At 36.5% G+C, this 20,976-nt stretch overlaps 1 protein-coding gene across 2 annotated transcripts in view; it reads right to left on the reverse strand.

The window, feature by feature from the left end:
* The window catches only part of ZFYVE9 (zinc finger FYVE-type containing 9), a 133,565-nt gene that overhangs the window by 73,089 nt on the left and 39,500 nt on the right, over nt 1-20,976 (reverse strand). The window contains exons 4-6 of one of the 2 annotated variants that reach the window (XM_030870120.2): nt 9,434-9,533; nt 6,806-6,982; nt 5,051-5,220 (exon numbers count right to left, since the gene is read on the reverse strand). In XM_030870120.2, coding sequence (XP_030725980.1) covers nt 5,051-5,220; nt 6,806-6,982; nt 9,434-9,533 — 447 coding nt within the window. The remainder of the gene's footprint in view (nt 1-5,050; nt 5,221-6,805; nt 6,983-9,433; nt 9,534-20,976) is intronic. The other variant, XM_030870124.2, reaches the window with a different exon arrangement.

Genomic DNA, 20,976 nt, shown 5'->3' on the forward strand with positions numbered 1-20,976 from the left:
TGGAACTATATTCAGTATCTTGTAACAATCTATAAAGGAAAAGAATCTGAAAAAGAATATATATATATATATATATATATATAAAAAAAACGGAATCACTTTGCTGTACACCAGAAATTAATACAACATTGTAAATCAATAATACTTCCATTTTTAAAAAAGAAAGCTTTTAAGAAGTTAAAGGAAAAGCATATAAAAACTTTTTAACATGTTTAGGGACTTCCCTGGTGGCACAGTGGCTGGGACTCTGTGCTCCCAATGCGAGGGGCCCTGGTTTGGTCCCTCACTGGGGGGCTGGGTGCCGCATGCATGCTGCAGCTGGGAGTTTGCATGCCGCAACTAGGGAGCCTGCCAGCCGCAACTGGGGGGCCCACGAGCCGCAGCTGGGGAGCCCGCCTGTCGCAGCTAGGACCCGGCACAACCACATGAATAATAAAATAAGTAAAAAATTTTTTAAATACATAGGATTCTCATTTTAAAAAAACTGTTTAACATGTATAAAAATGTTTATAGCAGCTTTACTCAAATAGCCAAAGTGTGGAAACAATCCAAATGTCCATTAATAAGAAAATAGATAAATTGTGGTACAGCCATATGATGGAATATTACTCAGAAATAAAAATATTTACTTTTGAGGCACACAACACAGATAAATCTCATTAAGTATTTTTAAAATAAATTTATTTATTTATTGGCTGCATTGGGTCTTCGTTGCTGCGCACGGGCTTTCTCTAGTTGCGATGAGTAGGAGCTACTCTTTGTTGCAGTGCGCAGGCTTCTCATTGCAGTGGCTTCTCTTTGTTGTGGAGCATGAACTCTAGGCACTCGGGCTTTAGTAGCTGTGGCTCACAGGCTCTAGACCACAGGCTCAGTAGTTCCGGCGCTCAGGCTTAGCTGCTCTGCGGCATGTGGGATCTTTCCAGACCAGGGCTCAAACCCGTGTCCCCTGCATTGGCAGGCAGATTCTTAACCACTGTGCCACCAGGGAAGTACCTCATTAAGTATTAGAGTTTAAGAAGCTAGACACAAAACATTATATATTACATTTTTCCATTTATATGAAATTCAAAAACAGGCAAAACTAATCTATGGTGATACAAGTCCGAATAATGGTTACCTTGGGGGAAAGGGGGAAGGTATTGACAGAAAAAGGGCATGAAGGAAACTTCTATAGTGATAGAAATGTTCTGTGTATCTTTATCTAGGTGGTGGTTACACGGGTGTGTGTCTCTATATGTATATATAGAGACACACACACATATATGTATGTTCATCATGTGTTTCCTAAAGATTAATGCTCCTTAAGTACTTTGCTATATATATTTTATACTTGAATAAAGATTAAAACTATTTTAAAAAATGCTTATGTCTTATATTTTTGTCTATACTGTCTATAATTTAGGACTGTAAGTTTTTAGTGGGTTTTTGCTAAAATTTTTGCAGTGTTCTCAGTACATCGTCCTATTAGGAAATGTGGAAAATTGTATTGGCTAAACATTACTGATTTGAAGTAAATCAATAAAGTTAGATTTAGAATAGGAAATAAAGTAACCTATTCTAACTTGCTATTTAGTGATGCATAAATCTACCTTTTGATATTGTAAGAAGTGGTCATCTGGCTTCTACTTAAATATCACCTATGAAAAGAAGTTGTTTCATTTACTGAGCACCTTTTAAGTGCCAGGCACTCTATTATTAGGTCATAAAGATGACAAAAATATATTCAACTCTGACCCTAAAGAATTTGTTTTCCCTCATTTTACCAGATAAATATTAAAATAAAGTGTTGAACAATGTGAGAGCACAGAAATAAAATAACTAACTTGTTTGTTTCTCTTAAACTGACCTGAACTTTGTTTCCTTATAATAGTAATTCACTAGAGCTTCCTCATTCATTCAAAACATTTATGCTTTAAGAACCTATCATTGGGGCTTCCCTGGTGGTGCAGTGGTTAAGAATCCGCCTGCCAATGCAGGGGACACGGGTTCAAGCCCTGGTCCAGGAAGATCCCACATGCCGCGGAGGAACTAAGCCCATGCTCCACAACTACTGAGTCTGCGCTCCAGAACCCACGCGCCACAACTACTGAGCCCACGCACCACAACTACTGAAGCCTGTGATCCTAGAGCCCGTGCTCTGCAACAAGAGAAGCCACTGCAATGAGAAGCCTGCGCACGGCAATGAAGAGCAGCCCCCGCTCACCGCAACTAGAGAAAGCCCATGCACAGCAACGAAGACCCAGCACAGCCCCCCAAAATAAATAAATAAAAATTTTAAAAAAAGAACCTATCATATAATTTAAGAGATGTACACGAAGTTTTGTAGAAAGAAAAAAGTCATCACTGTATAAACACTATAGTTATAATTGATTTAGGTAAGATTGTCAAAGGACAGTAAAATCAGGGGACTTCCCTGGTAGTCCAGTGGTAAAGAATCTGCCTTACAATGCATGGGACACAGGTTTCATCCCTGGTCAGAGAATTAAGATCCCACATGCCGCGGGGCAACTAAGCCTGTGCACCACAACTACTGATCTCATGCGCCTCAACTAGAGAGCCTGTGTGCCGAAAACTACAGAGCCCACATGCCCTGGAGCCCACACGCCACAACTAGAGAGAAGCCCGCGCACCACAACAAAGAGCGCAGGGGCCACAACGAAAGATCCTGTATGCCTCAACGAAGACCGCACGTGTTGCAACTAAGACCTGAAGCAGTCAAAAATAAATAATAAAGAAATCTTTAAAAAGTAGATATATACATATATATATATATATATATATATAAAGGACAGTAAAATCATTGACTGAAAGATTGTAGGGGAACAGGATACCCAGAGTCTCAAAGTATCACCCCTCACTTTACTTCTTAATTGCAAAGAGGAAAAGCTACTTTTGCAGTGGAGAAACACAGGAGACATCAATTTAACCAATTATCAAACAGATACTTCTTGATGTGTTCCACTAAGAAATGACCATCACTTATGGTAGTATTATTCTTGCCAAAAATATTTAATCTGAAACTAAAATCATGAGGAAAAACCCAGAAAACAGAAATTAAGGACTTTATGCCAAACATGGCCTAAATGCTTCCAAAATGTTAATGATGTGGAAGACAAAAAAGTGGGAGAACTGTTCTAAATTAAAGAAAATCAAAGAAACATGAGAACTAAATGCAATTGTGATCCTTGATGGTATGCTAATTTTTTAAAAAAGACTTTAATAAAAAAATTTATATACACACACACACACACACACGTGTATAAATGAAAGAATAAAGAACATCATGGGACAATTGGGGAAATCTGAATATGGACTACATATTTGATAATACATAGAATTATATGTTAAATTTCTTTCTCATATAATTATATTGTACTTACGTAAGAAAATCACTTGTTCTTAGGAAACATGAGCTGAAGTATTAAGTGATAAAGTGCAACTAATCCTCAAATTGTTCCTCAAAAAACAGTGTGTGTGTGTGTGTGTGTGTGTGTGTGTGTGTAGGGGTAAAGTAAATGTGGCAAAATGGCAACAATTGGTGAATATGGGTGAAGAGTATATGGGGGTTCACTGTACTATTCTTGCAACTCTTCTGTGGATTTGAAATTTTTCCACATAAACAACTGGAGAAAAAAAGAAATTTTCTTGACAAAGTCATTGTATAGATTCAAAGAAGAACAAGTCATACAGTTCTGGCTGCTGTCTTCTGCGGCCACAGAAAAATCCCCCAAAACAGACTTAGACATATTTAAAGACAGTAACATGGTTTAATGTACCTTCACCAAACAGGAAATTTATCTCTGTATGTCAATAAATCTAATCTTAATAATGCACAATTTCAATTATAACCAAATCCGCAAATTATGTAAATTTCTAGAAAAATATTACTGAACATAAATGTAAATAAACAGTAACCATGAAAACTTCAAAAGTAAAAACTTTATCCAAACTCTGATCCTCTTATTTTATTTTATTTTATTTTATTTTTTTTTTTTTGCGGTATGTGGGCCTCTCACTGTTGTGGCCTCTCCCGTTGCGGAGCACAGGCTCCGGACGCGCAGGCTCAGCGGCCATGGCTCACGGGCCCAGCCGCTCCGCGGCATGTGGGATCTTCCCGGACCGGGGCACGAACCCATGTCCCCTGCATCGGCAGGCGGACGCTCAACCACTGCGCCACCAGGGAAGCCCCTCTTATTTTATTTTAAAAAAAAGCCAGACACACATACTTAGTTGGAACTAATCACCTTATTATAATCTTGACCACCATATTCAATGGGGCAAACAGCAATAAGAAAGGGACCCACTGTATAAACGATCCTACATGTATACTTTCCAATTATGGTCCTAGGTGGCTCTATTCTTTCACAGACTCAAAAAAATGTAGCTAGTATTTGACCCTTCTGAAAATTAGCCCCCAAACTGTGACCAGTGTATCCTATAGAGACAAAGTAAATGTGACATCACAGCACGAGCTAGTTTCCTCACATAAATTATGAGTCTACCATCCATTAAGTCAGTGGTTTATTTTCAAGCTTTAGAATCCTTTTAAAAAGTCTTATTTGGAAACACAACAGGCAGACCAGAAAAAAGTAGAGATGCTTGGGTTGAAGACAAAGGAATAGAAGGATTCCTCAGCCACATTCCTATTTCCTGGCCCTTCCTCACCATGGCAACTCCCTGGCAGCTACCACAGAACCTGGGGAATATGCTTTGAAAACCAAGGTATCAAGGGACCAGGATTCGCTCTAGCACAGCCTCTAGCTACAGTACGTAGACTGAGCTCACCTGAGAACAACCTTTATAAGGATCTTTCTCCTGAAAAAACTTCCAAATATAGAACAAACAAGAACAACTGGTTTTGCCACATTTATTTTACCACTAGACACACACACAAGAATGCACACACACATACACACACATGCACTAAGCTGTATCTGAAGTCTATGGCGTTCCAAAGAAAGGTCAGTCAACCTAGAAAAAGACAAGACAGAGGCAGAACAGTGCTGAGTAAAGTAAGTACTCAACTTTAGTTGCTGTTTTGTTTTCTTACCTCTGCTGATAGGGGACTGGTAGTTACTGGCTTGACTGGGTCATGTGACACAGCCAGCGTTCCTGCAGAGGAAGTTCCATTCATGGTTAATTTGGCTGCATCAGCAACTTCTCCATTAGGCAAGATCCCATCAGCAAACCAAACTCGCCTCTGCTCTCTGGGCTGAGCCACTTGAGGAGCCAGAAAAATAAAACAGGTAACACTGTGACATTGATAGGGTTTCTAACATCAAGAAGAGAAGGTCACCAATCTCAGATGTACAAAGAAATCACTATTTAGCATTTTATACTTCTAAATATAATTGTAACTGTATAAAAGTGGTTATAAATTAATAAAAATACACATTTAAATATACTCCTTACTTCTGTAATTTATATGTAAAGATTTAAAACACTTCGCTTTAAAGCATTAAATATGCCTATGATTATGTCACATACTCTGTCCCATATCACTAACAGAGAAACTAGGGAAGGTGTTTGAAGTGCCTAGGAAATAAACTAATAGCCCGGAAAAAATATCTAGAAATAGACATCCACAGCTCCTAAAAGTATGAGGTTTCTGTAGGAATAAAATATCTAGAAAAGTGATATGGTATTTTTAAAAGGCAAAAGATGCCCTGAAGAATGTTGAAGAATTATTAATTAATAAAAGAAGAGTTGGCACAGATATGTAAGAATTGGGAAGCAAACTGACCAGATCTTTGGCTAAAGTGTAACTGAAGAAGAAAAAGACTGATCCGGCAGTGCAGATAGTGAAATGCAGTAGTCTGCATTTTAGTAAAAGGATGGGGAAAAGCTGGAAAACTGAGTCTGACGAAATGATCTCTTTAAATCCAGTTTTGAAAATCAATTCAAACGGCCAAAACAAAGAGAGACCAGGGAAGAACAACAAAAACAACAAATGAAGTAAAGAGAATAAAGATTTTAAGAACGAAAGCCTGAGCTCAGAAGAGTATGATAATGTCAATAGAAGTTTTTGATCTTCAAAAGGGGAGGGCTATTTTACAAGGGGAAAGGAATATTGCTAGACAAAAAGATACGAAATTAATGAAAGAAGACAGAGTTTAATTATCAGGGGAGACTTCTTGACAGATCATTTTAAGGAAATATTTGTTATTTTTACTATTGATAATCCCCTGAACTTACAAAGTGCCTTTCATCTGACAATATCATAATCATAAAGATACAATAAACTAAAATAAGTTGAGCCTATGATTTTCTACCTATCATATGATATAATCAGAATTAAAGTTCTGGATTTTATAAATGTCTGTGTACCTAACACAGTATTTTCATATTTTTACAGGAACAGATTAAAAATGAAAAGAGAAAATGGCAATATATATTCCAAAAGGCAATACTAGAATGGGCTGGTCAGAAAAAAGAATTCTTATTTTCATCACTTACTAAATTCCTGCAAAGAACACTATGGTAGGCATGACGCTAGGATTTTGCAGGCTGATTTCAAATTCTGCAACTCTTTTCAAATAAAAGCAAAGTAATTACTCCATTCTTAAGTTGGAGAGGGTACTGTCATATTTTTAGAGGTGCCTCCAAAATATCAGGCAACACAATATTCTTCTTTACTTGCCCAGAAATAGTCTCAACACATTTCTCACCTTGTTCTTCCACTTTAAGAACCACCCAAAGGGACTTATCTGCAGTGTGTTAAAGACTTGTGATGTAAAATCACATCAGCACCTTTTCAGAGGAACTTGGTGAGGAAAAAGAGAGAGAATAGCACATGATCCCCTACCTTCTGCTCCAGGGTGCTTTAAAACTCCCACAGGTACCATCACAGTGGGAGGTGGAGAGCTCAGGGCTCCTGAGGCCTGAGCTTGCTGCAAGGGAGGGATAGTAGAACAGTATTCAGCAGGATTGTTAGGGTTAGGGCTCTGGCTTGAGGCACTCATCATGTTCTCCCAGGCTTGAGCTAAAGCAAATACAGACACAATCAATGTGAATGGATTGCAAAATATGGACATCAAGACCTCCACAATACTGGATAAATAATGTAGTTCCTCCTAATTAACACTCATAGTATGTCTCTCTTCCAGCTAGTGAAGGTATTAAGGAGATAGGTGATTTTATTCAATAAAGGAGACCATGTAGTTAAGTAAGCTATTTGGAAGCAACAAATAAGAATTACATGATACTTCTGATATAAACTGATAGCGGATCAGTCTGAGGTTAATGACTAGGCCCCTGCCTTCTTTAAAGGGGACCATATACTCCCTTAAGAGGGAGTAAAACAACATTAAATTTATTAAGGACTTGCAACTGGGATAGCATTTAGACATTCCTGGTGGGTAGGGCAGGTTTAATATTCAATGCATTTTATAAAATTCTGTCAAAAATCAAAATCAGGGGCTAAAATAACATAACTCCACTATATGATATCTTTTGATTCATTTCTAGGTTTTTAGGCTCTTCTTAGTTGAGGTAAAATCTCATTTTAAAAATTCTGAAGCCTAAAGCTCAGGAGAACACATCTCAACATTTCCGTGAATTTTGCTTTTGTGCAATCATTACCCTGTGTAAAAGTATCCATCAAAAACAACCATTTCACATCTTTGGTGTGTCTCAAAAGCACAGGACCCATTTGAACATGAAAATGTGCCAATATCACATAAGTGCCATCAACCAATATGAATGATCACAAATGTGTTAAGGTTCTGTATACTCTATAATTTTACTAACTAAATACTGACATATCAACTATTGTTTTTAAAGTAAATAGGATGAAAGATACTACAGAAATGAAAGATATAAATTTTATCTTCTGGGTTCAGGTAATATCACATGCCCAGGAATAGAAACCACCCAATTTTTGGAGCATCTTTTTAAAAATCTCATTCTACATCAAAGAATGATCCATAAGATTTTGAATACTTATTGCCTCCAAACTGCAGGACAAAGCTAGAAACAACAGCTATGTTCCTTTGAAAGCACTGGCAGGAAGAGGGAAGGAAGAGAAAAGGAGAAAGGGGAAAAGGGATAGGGAACACTGAAAAGCATCAAATCAAATATTCAGTAAAAGACCAGGCTAAGCCATGCGAGAGGAAAAGACGTTGGAAAAACCACAAAAAGTAGATTATTTTAGGATCCCCTTGTTAAGGGCATCCTTGGCTTAATAAAAAGTAAGTATTCCATATGAATCCTCTGCCATTTCCTTCATCTTTAGCTATGCCAAGTTAAAAAAAAAAAAAAAAAGCCATCAAGTTGGAAGACCTCAACAAATAAAAAGAGGTATCAGGTATTGAAATTAAGCAGCATGCTCTTATCTGTGGATGAATATCCAAAAATGAAATCATCACTGAGTGAAATAACCACCATCTGAAAAATGACCCTTAAGAGTAAAGAGAATGAATTCATATTTGATCAAAATTATAAGAATTCAGAAATGGGAGGAAATTGGGTGGACCATAGGAAATTAGAACAGATCAGATTAAATGACATGCAATAGGTTAATAAGGAAGCAACAGGAAAACATCACTATGAGCAATGCAGACACACAGAGCAGGAGGGGCCTTGAGCAGATAAGTTTCAGCCTCCAGGAGACACATTATCCTGGCACAAGCAGCAGTGGTGTCTAAGTTCAACATTTTATGTCTATTAGTAACTGTTCTGGCAACTGTACAAAGATGCACTCAAAGAGAAAATACTATACAGCCTAATCAATTTTATTGTATCTCTTTACAAGAATACTCTGGGGGGCGGGGGTTGTCTGTTTGGGGAGTTTTGTTTTAACTAAAATGCCCTTGGATTTATTTCCAGTCCTGCAAAAGGTGAACACTGGCTAAGCTATATTTACCTTCTCCTGGCCATATTCTTTTACCACATAAGTAAATTAAAAACTATTACTCTTATGACAAATCTAAGTAGTATTAAGATGATAAGTGACAGAAAAATGCAATTTTCTATTTGATTCAAGATGCTAAAATATTTATTTTTAACAAGATGAGTGAACCAAAGTGTCAATAAGAATGTGTTCTAAATTATTAAGATATTCCCTAGAAAGAGAAAGCTTCCCTTAAAAGGAAAACATCAGCCCAATTTTAATATTTAATCATCTCAGTGGTCAATAGCCCCCTCCCCACTCCCAGTCCAGTCATTTCACAAGAACATTAACAGCCACAGAGCACCAGATTTCCACAAGAATTTCCTTTTTTCCTACAAAACTTACCTGACTTTAGCATTTATTCATTAAATTAGGCACAGGAATTCTGAAATGCTAAGGTATTTTTAAAATTTTCAGGTAAAGTTATGACATTTGAGAAGGTGAGCAACTTGTAGAGCAAGGAAGGAAAAAACAGTAGTCTCTTCATTGGAATTCTCTTGTTCCGTCTCAATAACTGTGAATTCAACCTGTTTTAATACTTACCATTCATTAGCACTGAATGGCAGATTACACATACTCTAGCTTCCTTTCTATCCATGTATAACAGTTTACATTTCAAGCTACAGCAGGAAGCACAGAAAACCTGCAGGAAAAAGAATATACTAAATTTACTTAGGATCACAGTATAAAGGAAGTAAACCAATACTGACCAACACTGAGAGACAGGGAACAGTACTAATACAACACTAAAAACTTCAAAGGAAAATGCAATTGAGGAAGCTGGGTACAAGACCCAATTCAAAAGCAAGAAAGAGATTAACATGTCTGTCAAAAATAAGGAAAGTGAAATTGCTGGCTGAGAACAAAAATCTCAGCCAAGATTACACACCAAATACATAGCAGGGGAAAAATATCTAAGCTGCCCTTAGGCAAAATTCCTGTACACAATATCACATAACATGGGCGTTTAGAACAGTAACATCTGCTATTTCTGTTTGAAGAGGCAATATAGCAGGTGAAATAAACAAAGACTGGGAATTCTGGGCTTTAACTTCTGTTTTTTTTACTGTCCTTATGTGCAGAATAATAATCATACCATCTGCTTTCACTGGTTTGCTATGAAGGCCAGGAAAGATCAAAATACACAACTCAATCATAAAAATATGCACAGCCCCAGCTACAGGGAATCAGAGCAGACAACCAAAAATTGGCCATGCCAATTTCCAGCACCTTATTTCCACTTTCCAGGGTCAGTTCCCGACAATCTTACTTTCTTCTTCCTTCCATACCAGGCAACAAGGATCGCCTTAGCTCCCTGTTAAGATTTATCTTCTTGAGAACTCATTAGTCCCTTATCACAGAGAGCTCCATACAGGCAGAAAGGTGTTCCCAGTAGTGTAAATTTTACTAATCCAGTTTTTATGGACAGTATGTATCCTATATCTTACAAAGATGAAACAAGAGATGAGGTCCTATTAAAGACAAAGTGAGAGCAATCATCTATCTCTTCTTCTACTAGATGTAATTAATATACCTAGCTAACATTTACATTTTTCAGAGGCTTCACATTTTCAAAGTAACTCTGTGCTACAGGGAGAACAGGGGATATATTATCCTTATTTTCTATCAGAGGAAACTAAATTTGGATGGTTAAAAGACTTGCTCAAGTTCACAGCAAACTGTATGAATACTAGGCACTTTACATACATGTATTATCCTATTCAGCCTCATAAATTCTATGAAGGCATTCATTTATAATTAACAGTTAAATAAACAAAGGTGAAGAAAAACTGCTCTGTCATACAGCTAGTAGGTTACATAAAAAGTCTCCAAAGGCTCTGTTCTTAACCACTATGTAATGCTGTCTCATACTATTCATGTATCATTTTGAGACTTTGATTTTTCCTTCTCCATCACTATGACCACATCCAGTCAGTCACTAAGTCCTGCTGTTCTCTCTCTTAAATGGTTCTCCCCAAACCCCACCTCTTCCTCTCCATCCCATGCTGCTGCCTTTATTCAAGCCTTTATTATATGAGGCCTAGAAGATCATCAAAATCTATTATCTGTCCTCCTAACCTTCAGATGTGTCTGTCCAATTATCTTTCACACAAATGCCAAATGATAGAACTTCCTAAAAATTAAATTGAATTGTTAATATTGAAATCCTTCAATAACCTTTCTAATCAAGAAGTAAAACCAAGAAGCCTTCATTCACTCACTTATTCCACAAATATTTGAGCTTTGATTATGTACTAGGCACTGGGCTACCCTATTGGGTGTAGCAGTGAACAGAACAGATATGGCCCTTGCTTTTGTGGAATTTACAGTCTACAGACGTTATAATCTAAAATCAAATAATAACACAAGTGAGTGTAAAATTACTTGCTTCAAAAGAAGTACATGGTAAAATAAGATCATGTAATCTAGGTTTTACCTAGATTGGCAGAGTCAGGGAAGATTTTATTTAGGAAATGACAGAGATAAAATCTGAAGTATGGGTAAGTTTTCTATGCATAAAATGGTACCAAGGAGAGAAACAAGAGTAAGCAGAAGAAATACCATGTGCCAGGGTGCCATCAGAGTTAGAACATGGCTCTTTCAAGAAACTAAAAAGGGTTAATGTGGCTAGAGACCCTGAGAGTTAAGGGATGCATGCAATGAGACGAGGCCAGACCAAGCGAAGGTTCTCTAGGTTGTATTAACAGTTTTGGTCTTTTTAACAGAGCAATGGGAAATCACTTAAATGTTTTAATCAAAGAAAAAGACATGATCAGATCTGCATGGCTGCAACGTGGGGGAAAAATAGAGGGGACCAAGAATAAATTTGGGATGGTTCAACATAAAAAATCAATAGAGGGCTTCTCTGGTGGCGCAATGGTTGGGAATCCACCTGCCAATGCAGGGGACACGTTTGATCCTTGGTCTGGGAAGATCCCACATGCCACGGAGCAACTAAGCCCGTGCGCCACAACTACTGAGCCTGCGCTCTAGAGCCCACGAGCCACAACTGCTGAGCCCATGTGCCACAACTACTGAGGTCCACGCGCCTAGAGCCTGTGCTCTGCAACAGGAGAGGCCACTGTAACGGGAAGCCTAAGCACCTCAACAGAGAGTGGCCCCTGCTCGCCGCAGCTGGAGAAAGCCCGCGCGCAGCAATGAAGACCCAACATAGCCAAGGATAAACAAGTAAAATAAATAGATTTTTAAAAAAGAAAAAAAATCAATATAATACACATTAACAGGATGAAGGGGAAAAAACATGTGATCATATCAATTGACGCAGAAAAAGCATTTGACAAAATGCACTCTTTCATAATAAAAACAATAAAAAAAACTACAAGTAGAAGGAAACTACCACATCATAGTAAAAGCCACATATGAAAAACCCACAGCAAACATCATACTCAAAGGTAAAATACTGAAAGCTTTTCCTCTGAGATCAGGAACAAGGCAAGGATGCCTGCCTTCACCTCTTCTATTCAACATGGTACTGGAAATTCTAGTCAGAGTAATTAGGCAAGAAAAATAATAATAATAAAAGGCATCCGAATTGGAAAGGAAGAAGTAAAATTATCTCTGTTTGCAGATTATGTGATCTTGTACGTGGAAAACCCTAAAGATTCAACAAAAAAATGTGTTAGAACTAATAAATGAATTCAGCAAAGTTGCAGGATACAAAGTCAATAAACAAAAATCAGTTGTATTTCTATACATACTAATAATGAACAATCTAAAAAGGAAATTACAAAAACAATTCCATTTACAATAGCATAAAAAATAAAATATCGCACTGGATAAAATATTTGTGCTATATATAATGGACAAAGGGCTAAAATCCATAACATATAAAGAGCTTCAATAAAGTAATAAGAAAAATACAAGTACCTCCAAGGAAAAACAGGCAGAGAACTCACAGAGATAAATTCACAGAAAATTAAATAAAATAGCCAATAAATAAAGAGATACTAAGTATCACTAGTGACAAAATAAAAATTAAAGAATGAGATATTCTTATTCTATGGTACAGGCAAAGTATTTTTGGTTTTTTTTAAAACTGACATCATTCAGTGGTGGAGAGGGCTTAGAGAAAAGAGGAACCTTCTCCCATATCCTGCTGATGGTAGCATAAATTGGTAGGCTAATTTAACAATATCTTTAAAATTTTTAAGTGTTCATTTCCTTGGACTCAGTACATGCAATTTAAAAAATTTATCCTACCAAAAAAACCCACATATGCAAAGAGGTGTATACAAGAATTATCTCTGTATACTTTGTAATAGCCGAAAGTTGAAAACAACCTGAATGTTCATCAGGAAGAAGAGGAATGGTTAAACCGCAGTATAACCATAAAACCTAATGCAATTCATGCTGTTAAAAAGAATGAGATAGGGGCTTCACTGGTGGTGCAGTGGTTAAGAATCCGCCTGCCAATGCAGGGGACACAGGTTCGAGCCCTGGTCGGGGAAGATCCTACATGCCGCGGAGCAACTAAGCACGTGTGCCACACTACTGAGCCTGCACTCTAGAGCCCACGAGCCACAACTACTGAAGCCCATGCGCCTAGAGCCCCTGCTCTGCAACAAGAGAAGCCACCGCAATGAGAAGCCCACACACCGCAACGAAGAGTAGCCCCCGCTCACCACAACTAGAGAAAGCCAGCGCACAGCAACGAAGACCCAACGCAGCCAAAAATAAATTTTAAAAATAAATAAATTTTAAAAATGAGATAGTCTTTATGTACTGACTGTCATGGAAAAGTAACAGTCAAGTTGGGGATGAGAGTTGGATGGAAATAGGGGCTTTTTCTTTCTCTCCTTTTACTTTACATAAATTTTGTAGGTGTTGGATTGGGATCTTTTAACTTTGAGTAGAGCTTCTTCTGTATTAAAAAAAATAGAGGAAAAAAGAATATTAATTGGTGCCATGGGTTGAATTGTATCTCCCCCAAATACATAAGAAGTCTTAATGCTTATTACTTCAGAATATGACATCATTTGGCGATAGGGCCTCTACAGAGATATACAAGTTAAGATGAAGTCATTAGGGTGGGATCCTAATCCACGAGGACTGGTGAACTTATAAAATGGGCAATTTGGACACAGCATGCTTACAGGGAGAATACCATGCGAACATAAAGACAACCATCTATAAACCAAGGAGAGAGACACGGAACAGATCTCTTCCTCACAGTCCTCAGAAGAAACCAACCCTATCACCACCTCCATCTCAGCCTTCTAGCCTCTGGAATTGTGACACAATAAATTCCCTTTGTTTAAGCCACCCAGTTAGTGGTATTTTCTTGCAGCAGCCCTAGCAAACTAGCACAGTTGTGAACTTTCAGAAGTAGAGGACTCGTGCTTTGGGAAAACAACATCAAAAAAGAATGAAAAAAAACCCAAAAACAAAGATACCTTTTTAAAAGCACGAGCTAGGGTGCAGCAGAATGCAGTTAAACAGAAGGAACCAAGAATACCCATCCTTGCCAATATCCCACAGGCTTATGAACAGTGTTGAGGGAATCCTTTACACTTCCAATGGGCTTAGAGAAAGACACAGTAGTTAGAAAAGTGGATAACTTGCCAAGAGACTACCTGGAATGGCAAAGAAATGGCAGACAGGCAAAGGTTTACATTTCTGTGGGATTACCCATGCCACAGAACTACATGAAATTGAGTGTAACATAACAGTACAAAACTACTGGACAGTGCCTATGACTGACATATCAATAGATAGTGTACTACAATATAAAATGAAAGAGAGACCTGGAAACACTGACCCTCTTTCTCAAAAAGACAAAGATTATGATATAATAAGACCCTCAGGTCATTAGAATTAGTACCATGGAAAAGATGGACAGAATCTAAGAGATATGAACCGACTGAGAAAGGGTTAATAATCCTGGATTTTAAATTACTGGATAATATTGGATTTGCCTAGAAGACCAAGATGAAATTGTCTGCCATGAGCCAGGTCAGTCAGTGTTTCTCAACAAAGGCAGTCTTGACATTTTGGGTGGGCCAATTCTTCACTGGGCAGCATTGTCCTGTTTAACACAGGACATTTAGCAGTCCTCGTCCCAGATTACTAAATGCCATTAGTGACCCTAGTCATTATGACCACCAGAAATAACCCACCACATTCCAAATATCATCTAAGTATCTTCCTTAGTTCTCTGAGCTATAGGCTCAGATGAGTAAAGTCAGTTCTAGAAATGAAGAGAATTATATATTTGTACATGTGAACTTCTTATATTGCTGAAGTATCAGACCATATACCTTCATTACCATAACTAACACAATCTATTGCATTTATCTAACTTATTCTCCATTTTCCCAAACTACAATGTAAATTCCATGGAACAATGAATGAAAGTATTGTTAATACTGATATCACAGTGCCTGAAATAACATAGGTACTCGATAAATGCTTATTGCTTCCTGGATTAGTAAAATGATTGCACAAACGAATATATGAATGGAGAAACAAACATTAATGTGCACTTATCAAGGAAGGGCTATATCATACATGCTCAAATTCACAACTTCAACAGTGACAAACACATTTTAAGCAGTTTATTAATAATAGTGACCTCAAGTTTTATAGGCCAAATGGCTATGAATGATCTTAAATGACAGGATCTGTATGATCCAACTAACTGTAAAGAGACAAATTATGATGATTTATAATACATATGCTATATAATATTCCAGCGAAATATTGGTTAAAATGTTCCGTTTGTGTGTAATTTTCTTTAATGTGGCACTTCTGGGTTCCAATCTCAACTTTATCATTCACTAGCCAAATAATTTTATGGGAATAATTTAAAATCTCTGAGCCTCAGTTTTTCCTCATATGTAAAACTGAAATATTAATATCCTCCATGTAAGGTTTTTATGAAGATTAAATGAGATAACCCATGTAAAATGTAGCACATTATAGGTACTAAATATATGATGGTGCCCTTACATCCCTTTCCTTTTAAAATTTCCCACTCATGGCTTTCCACATAACAAACCCTACTACAAAATTTATGCACAAGCTTCATATTCAGTACCTTTTTTTGTGCCTATTTATACCCCCTTACAAATGTGAATAACACTCCACTGCAATTCTTGAAAATTCAAATCATCAAATGCTCACTTATTTCTTTCCAAATTAGAAAGTAGAAAGAATGATGTCCCAAGTCTTCAAAAAGCCCTGTAATTATGACAGAAATAACTGCCTTGCAAGAACAAAAACCAGGAGAGGAAAGTGCTTGTGACTGACCAATATCCAGCCACTCACAAAGACCAGTGACAGTAATAACTTGTAAAAATTCTTAAGTGCAAAAGAGTACTTTACCCTTGCATATTAACAAATACCAAAATCAATGTAATAAGAACTAAAGCAGTTCAATCAGATTCGAACCCTGCTTCTGTCTAAACACCTGCTGCAACTTTGCTGTTATTAATTGAAAACAATAATTATCAGAGTCATTTTAAGAGTGTATCTGGCTCCAAAGGGTCCCTGACCAAACCTTCAAACTTTATTTCCAAGTGAGGCTATATAAACAGAAAGAGTTGTAAGAAAATAAGATTCAACATAAAACCTTAAACTTGTATGAAGTTATCAGATTCATATCCTTTACTATACTCTGAATTAATTTTTTATATATCCTGTTATTACCTTGTAAATAACACACTTATAATGCATTATAAGAGTAATATGTGGGTTAAAAGTGCTAATTTGTAAAAAGGCAAGCAATTAAAACATATCCCTATTTTTGTAACCATACTCTGGTCATTCTTGATTTAAAAAATTTTTTATTATAGAAATTTTCAATCATATAAAAGTATACATAACAGCATAACAAAACCCCAAGTGCCCATTACCCAGGTGAGACCGTTATCAAAGTCAATCCTCACCCACTTCTCCCCCATTTAATCATTCTGAAATACATTTCAGGTATCATTTAATCTTTAAATATTTCAATATATAATCTCTGAAACATAGGGACTATTTTAACATAACAAAACCACACACCTTAAAAATGAACAATTTCTTAATATCAAATATCCAAGCAGTATCAACATTTTAAAAAGTCACATATATATTTTTAATAGACTTTATTTTTTAGAGCAGTTTGGGGTTCACAGCAAAATTAAGCTGAAGGTACAGAGATTTTCCATATACCCCCTACCCCGGCTACGTGCCTAGCCTCTGCCATTATCAGCATCCCCCACCAGAATGGTACATTTTTTACAATCAATCAATCTACACTGATACATCATTATCACCTAAAGTCCATAGTTACATGAGGGTTTACTCTCGGTCTTATACATTTTATGCGTTTGGATAAATGTATAATGACTTTTATGCACCATTATAGTATCATACAGAGTACTTTCACTCCCCTAAATATCTGTGCTCTGCCTATTTATCCTTCCCTCTCCACTAACCCCTGTAAATCACCAATCTTTTTGTCTCCATAGTTTTGCCTTTTCCAGAATGTAATATAGTTGGAATCATACAGTATATAGCCCTTTCGGATTGCCTTCATTCACTTAATAATATGCATTTAAGATTCCTCCATTTCTTTTTAAGGCTTGATAAGCTCATTTCTTTTTAGCACTGAATATTCCTTTTTTTGGATGTACCACAGTTTATCCATTCTCCTCCTGAAGGACATCTTGGTTCCTTTCAAATTTTGGCAATTGTGAATAAAGCTGCTATAAACATTCACGTACAGGTTTTTGTGTGAACATATAAGTTTTCAACTCATTTATATAAATACCTAGGAGGATGATTGCCAGACTGTATGGTAAGCCTATGTTTCTCTTTGTAAGAAACTGCCAAACTGTCTTCCAAAGTGGCTGTACCATTTTGCATTCCCACCAGCAATAAATGAGAGTTCCTGTTGCTCCACATCCTCACCATCATTTGGTGATGTCAGCATTCTGGATTTTGACCATTCTAATAAGTGTGTAGTAGTTGTTGTCTTAATTTGCATTACTCTTATGACGTGGGCAACTATTCATGTGCTTATTTGCCATCGTATATCTTCTTTCATGGGGTGTCTGTTAAGGTCTTTGGCCCACTTTTAAATTGAGTTGTTTGTTTTCTTATTGAGTTCTCTGTATATTTTGGATAACACTTCTTTATTGGAAATGTCTTTTGCAAATACTTTTCCCCAGTCTTTGGTTTGTCTTTTCATTCTCTTCACAAGTTATTTCACAGAAGTTTTTAATTTTAATGAAGTCCAGCTTATCAATTCTTATCATGGATTGAGCTTTTGGCATCTAAAAACTCATCACCAAATCCAAGGTCATCCAGATTTTCTCCTACATTATCTTCTAGGAGTCTTATATTTTTGCATTTTACATTTAGGTCTGTGATCTATTTTGAGTAAATTTTTGTGTAAGGTGTAAGATCTGCATCTAGACTCAATCTGTTGCAGATGCCCAGTTTGCCCATTGTATTGCCTCTGTTCCTTTGTCAAAGGTAAGTCAACTATATTTCTGTGGGCCTTTTCCTGGGATCTCTCTTCTGTTCCACTGATCTGTCTGTCTATTCTTTTGCCAATGCCAAACTGTCTTGCTTACTACAGCATTATAGTAAGTCTTGAAGTCTGGTGGTGCCAGTCTTCCAACTTTATTCTTCTTCAATACTGTGTTGCCTACACTGGATTTTTAGTCTCTATATACAAACATTAGATTCAGTCTGTGGATATACACTAAATAACTTGCTGGAATTTTGGTTGGGATTGGGATTGCACTGAATCTATAGATCAATCTATAGAACTGACATCTTGACAATATTGCGTATTCCAATCCATGAACATGGAGTATCTCTCATGAGAGTTCTGTAGTTTTCCTTACATAAATCTTGTACATACAACATATTTTGTTAGATTTATACCTAAGTATTTAGTCTTGGGGGTGCTAACATCAATGATATCATGTTTTTAATTTCGATTTCTAATTATTCATTGCTGGTATATAGGAAAGCAACTGACTTTTGCATATTAACCTTATTATCTGGCACCCTTGCTGTAATCACTTATTGGTTCCAGGAGGGGTTTTTTTGTCAATGTTTTCAGATTTTCTACATAGATGATTATGCTATCTGTGAACAAAGACACGGGTTTATTTCTTTCTCCCCAGTCTGCATACCTTTTATTTCCTTTTCCTGTCTTATTGCCTGAGCTAGGACTTCCAGTACAAATGTTGAAAAGCAGTGGTGAGAGGGCACATCTTGCCCCATTCACGATCTTCGTGGGAATGCTTCAAGTTTCACACTATTTATTATATCAGCTGTCAGTTTTTTGTAGATGTTCTTTATCATGTTGAGGAAGTTCCTCTCTCTTCCTTATCTACGAAGAGTTTTTATAATGAATGGGTGTTACATTCTGTCAAATGGTTTTTCCTGCATCTGTTGATGATCACATGATTTTTCTTCTTTAGCTTATTGATGTGATGGATTAAAATTAATTAATTTACTAATGTTAAACTAGCCTTGCATAACTAGGATAAATCCCACTCGGTCATGGTATATGATTATTTTTATACACTGTTGGATTCAATTTGCTAATATTTTGTTGAGGATTTTTGCATCTATGTTCATGAAAGATATTGGTCCATAGTTTTCTTGTAATGTCTTTGTCTAGTTTTGTTATTAGAGGAATGCCGGCTTCACAGAATGAGTGTGGAAGTATTCCCTCTGGTTCTATCTTCTAAAAGAGATTATGGAGGAGTGGTATAATTTCTTCCTCAAATGTTTGGATTCAGCAGTGAACCCACCTGGGCTTGGTGCTTTCTGATTTGGAAGGTTATTAATTACCGACCCAATTTCTTTAATAGACATAAGCCTATTCACATTGTCTACTGCTTCTTGTGTGAGTTTTGGCAAATTGTGTCTTTCAAGGGATTGGTCCATTTCTTCTGGGTTACCAACTTTGTGGACATAGACTTGTGCACAGTATTCCTCTATTACCCTTTTAATGGAATGTGTAATGATGTTCCTTCTTTCATTTCTGATATTAGTAACTTGTGTCCACTCTTTTTTCTTAATGAGCCTGTCTAGAGGCTTATTAATTTTATTGCTCTTTTCAAAGACCAGCTTTTGGTTTCACTGATTTTTCTCTACTGACCTCCTGTTTTCAATTTCATTGATTTCTACTCTGATTTTTAATATTTCTTTTCTTCTGATTATTTTGGATTTAATTTGCTCTTCTTTTTCTAGTTTATTAAGGTGGACACTTAGATGACTGACTTCAGATCTTTCTTTTCTAATATATGCATTCAATGCTGTATGAGTCTTATATTTTTAATATAGTGTTTTTATTAAGCTTTTATGAATATATTTAAATTTTTAATTTTATTTAGTTTTTTAATGTTATACTTGAATCAGGAATCAAATAAGGTCCACACTTTATGACTGGTGAATTTGTCTCAAGTCTCTTTTAATATATAGGTTCTCCTTCAAAAATATTTTACTGAAGGGAGTTCTCTGGTGGCCTAGTGGTTAGGATTCCGGGCTTTCACTGCTGTGGCCCATGTTCAACCCCTGGTCAGGGAACTGAGATCCCACAAGCCACATGGCCAAAAATAATAATAATAATTAAAAAGATTTTTAAAAATTTTAAAATAGTGTATGATACAGTGTTTTTTTAAAAAAAAACCACCACAAAGATTTTATTGAAGAAATTGAGTCATTTGTCCTGTACTTTCCCACAATCTGGATTTCATTGATTGCCTTCTTGTGGTGTTGTTTAACGTGAGTTTCTCTCTGTATTTCCTAAAATTGATTGCAAAATCTAGACATTTGATCAGACTTGAGTTTGACTTTTTTGGGCAAGATTATTTTACAGATCCTGACCTGTTTTTAATTGAATCAATATTAAGAACCACTCTAAGAATTAAAAACAGAGAGGAAAAGAGAATAATTATCCAAAATTCCACCAAACAAAATGATCCATTTTCAGTTTTACACATTCCTCTTAGATATACTTATTTGTATGCCCAAGAATAATCTTTATAATTAAAAACAAAGTATAACTATGAGTTTGCATTTTATTTTACTCATACATCATCATAAGCATTTTC

This window comes from Globicephala melas, chromosome 1 (assembly GCF_963455315.2).
Source record: "Globicephala melas chromosome 1, mGloMel1.2, whole genome shotgun sequence".
Taxonomy (NCBI): Eukaryota; Metazoa; Chordata; class Mammalia; order Artiodactyla; family Delphinidae; genus Globicephala; species Globicephala melas.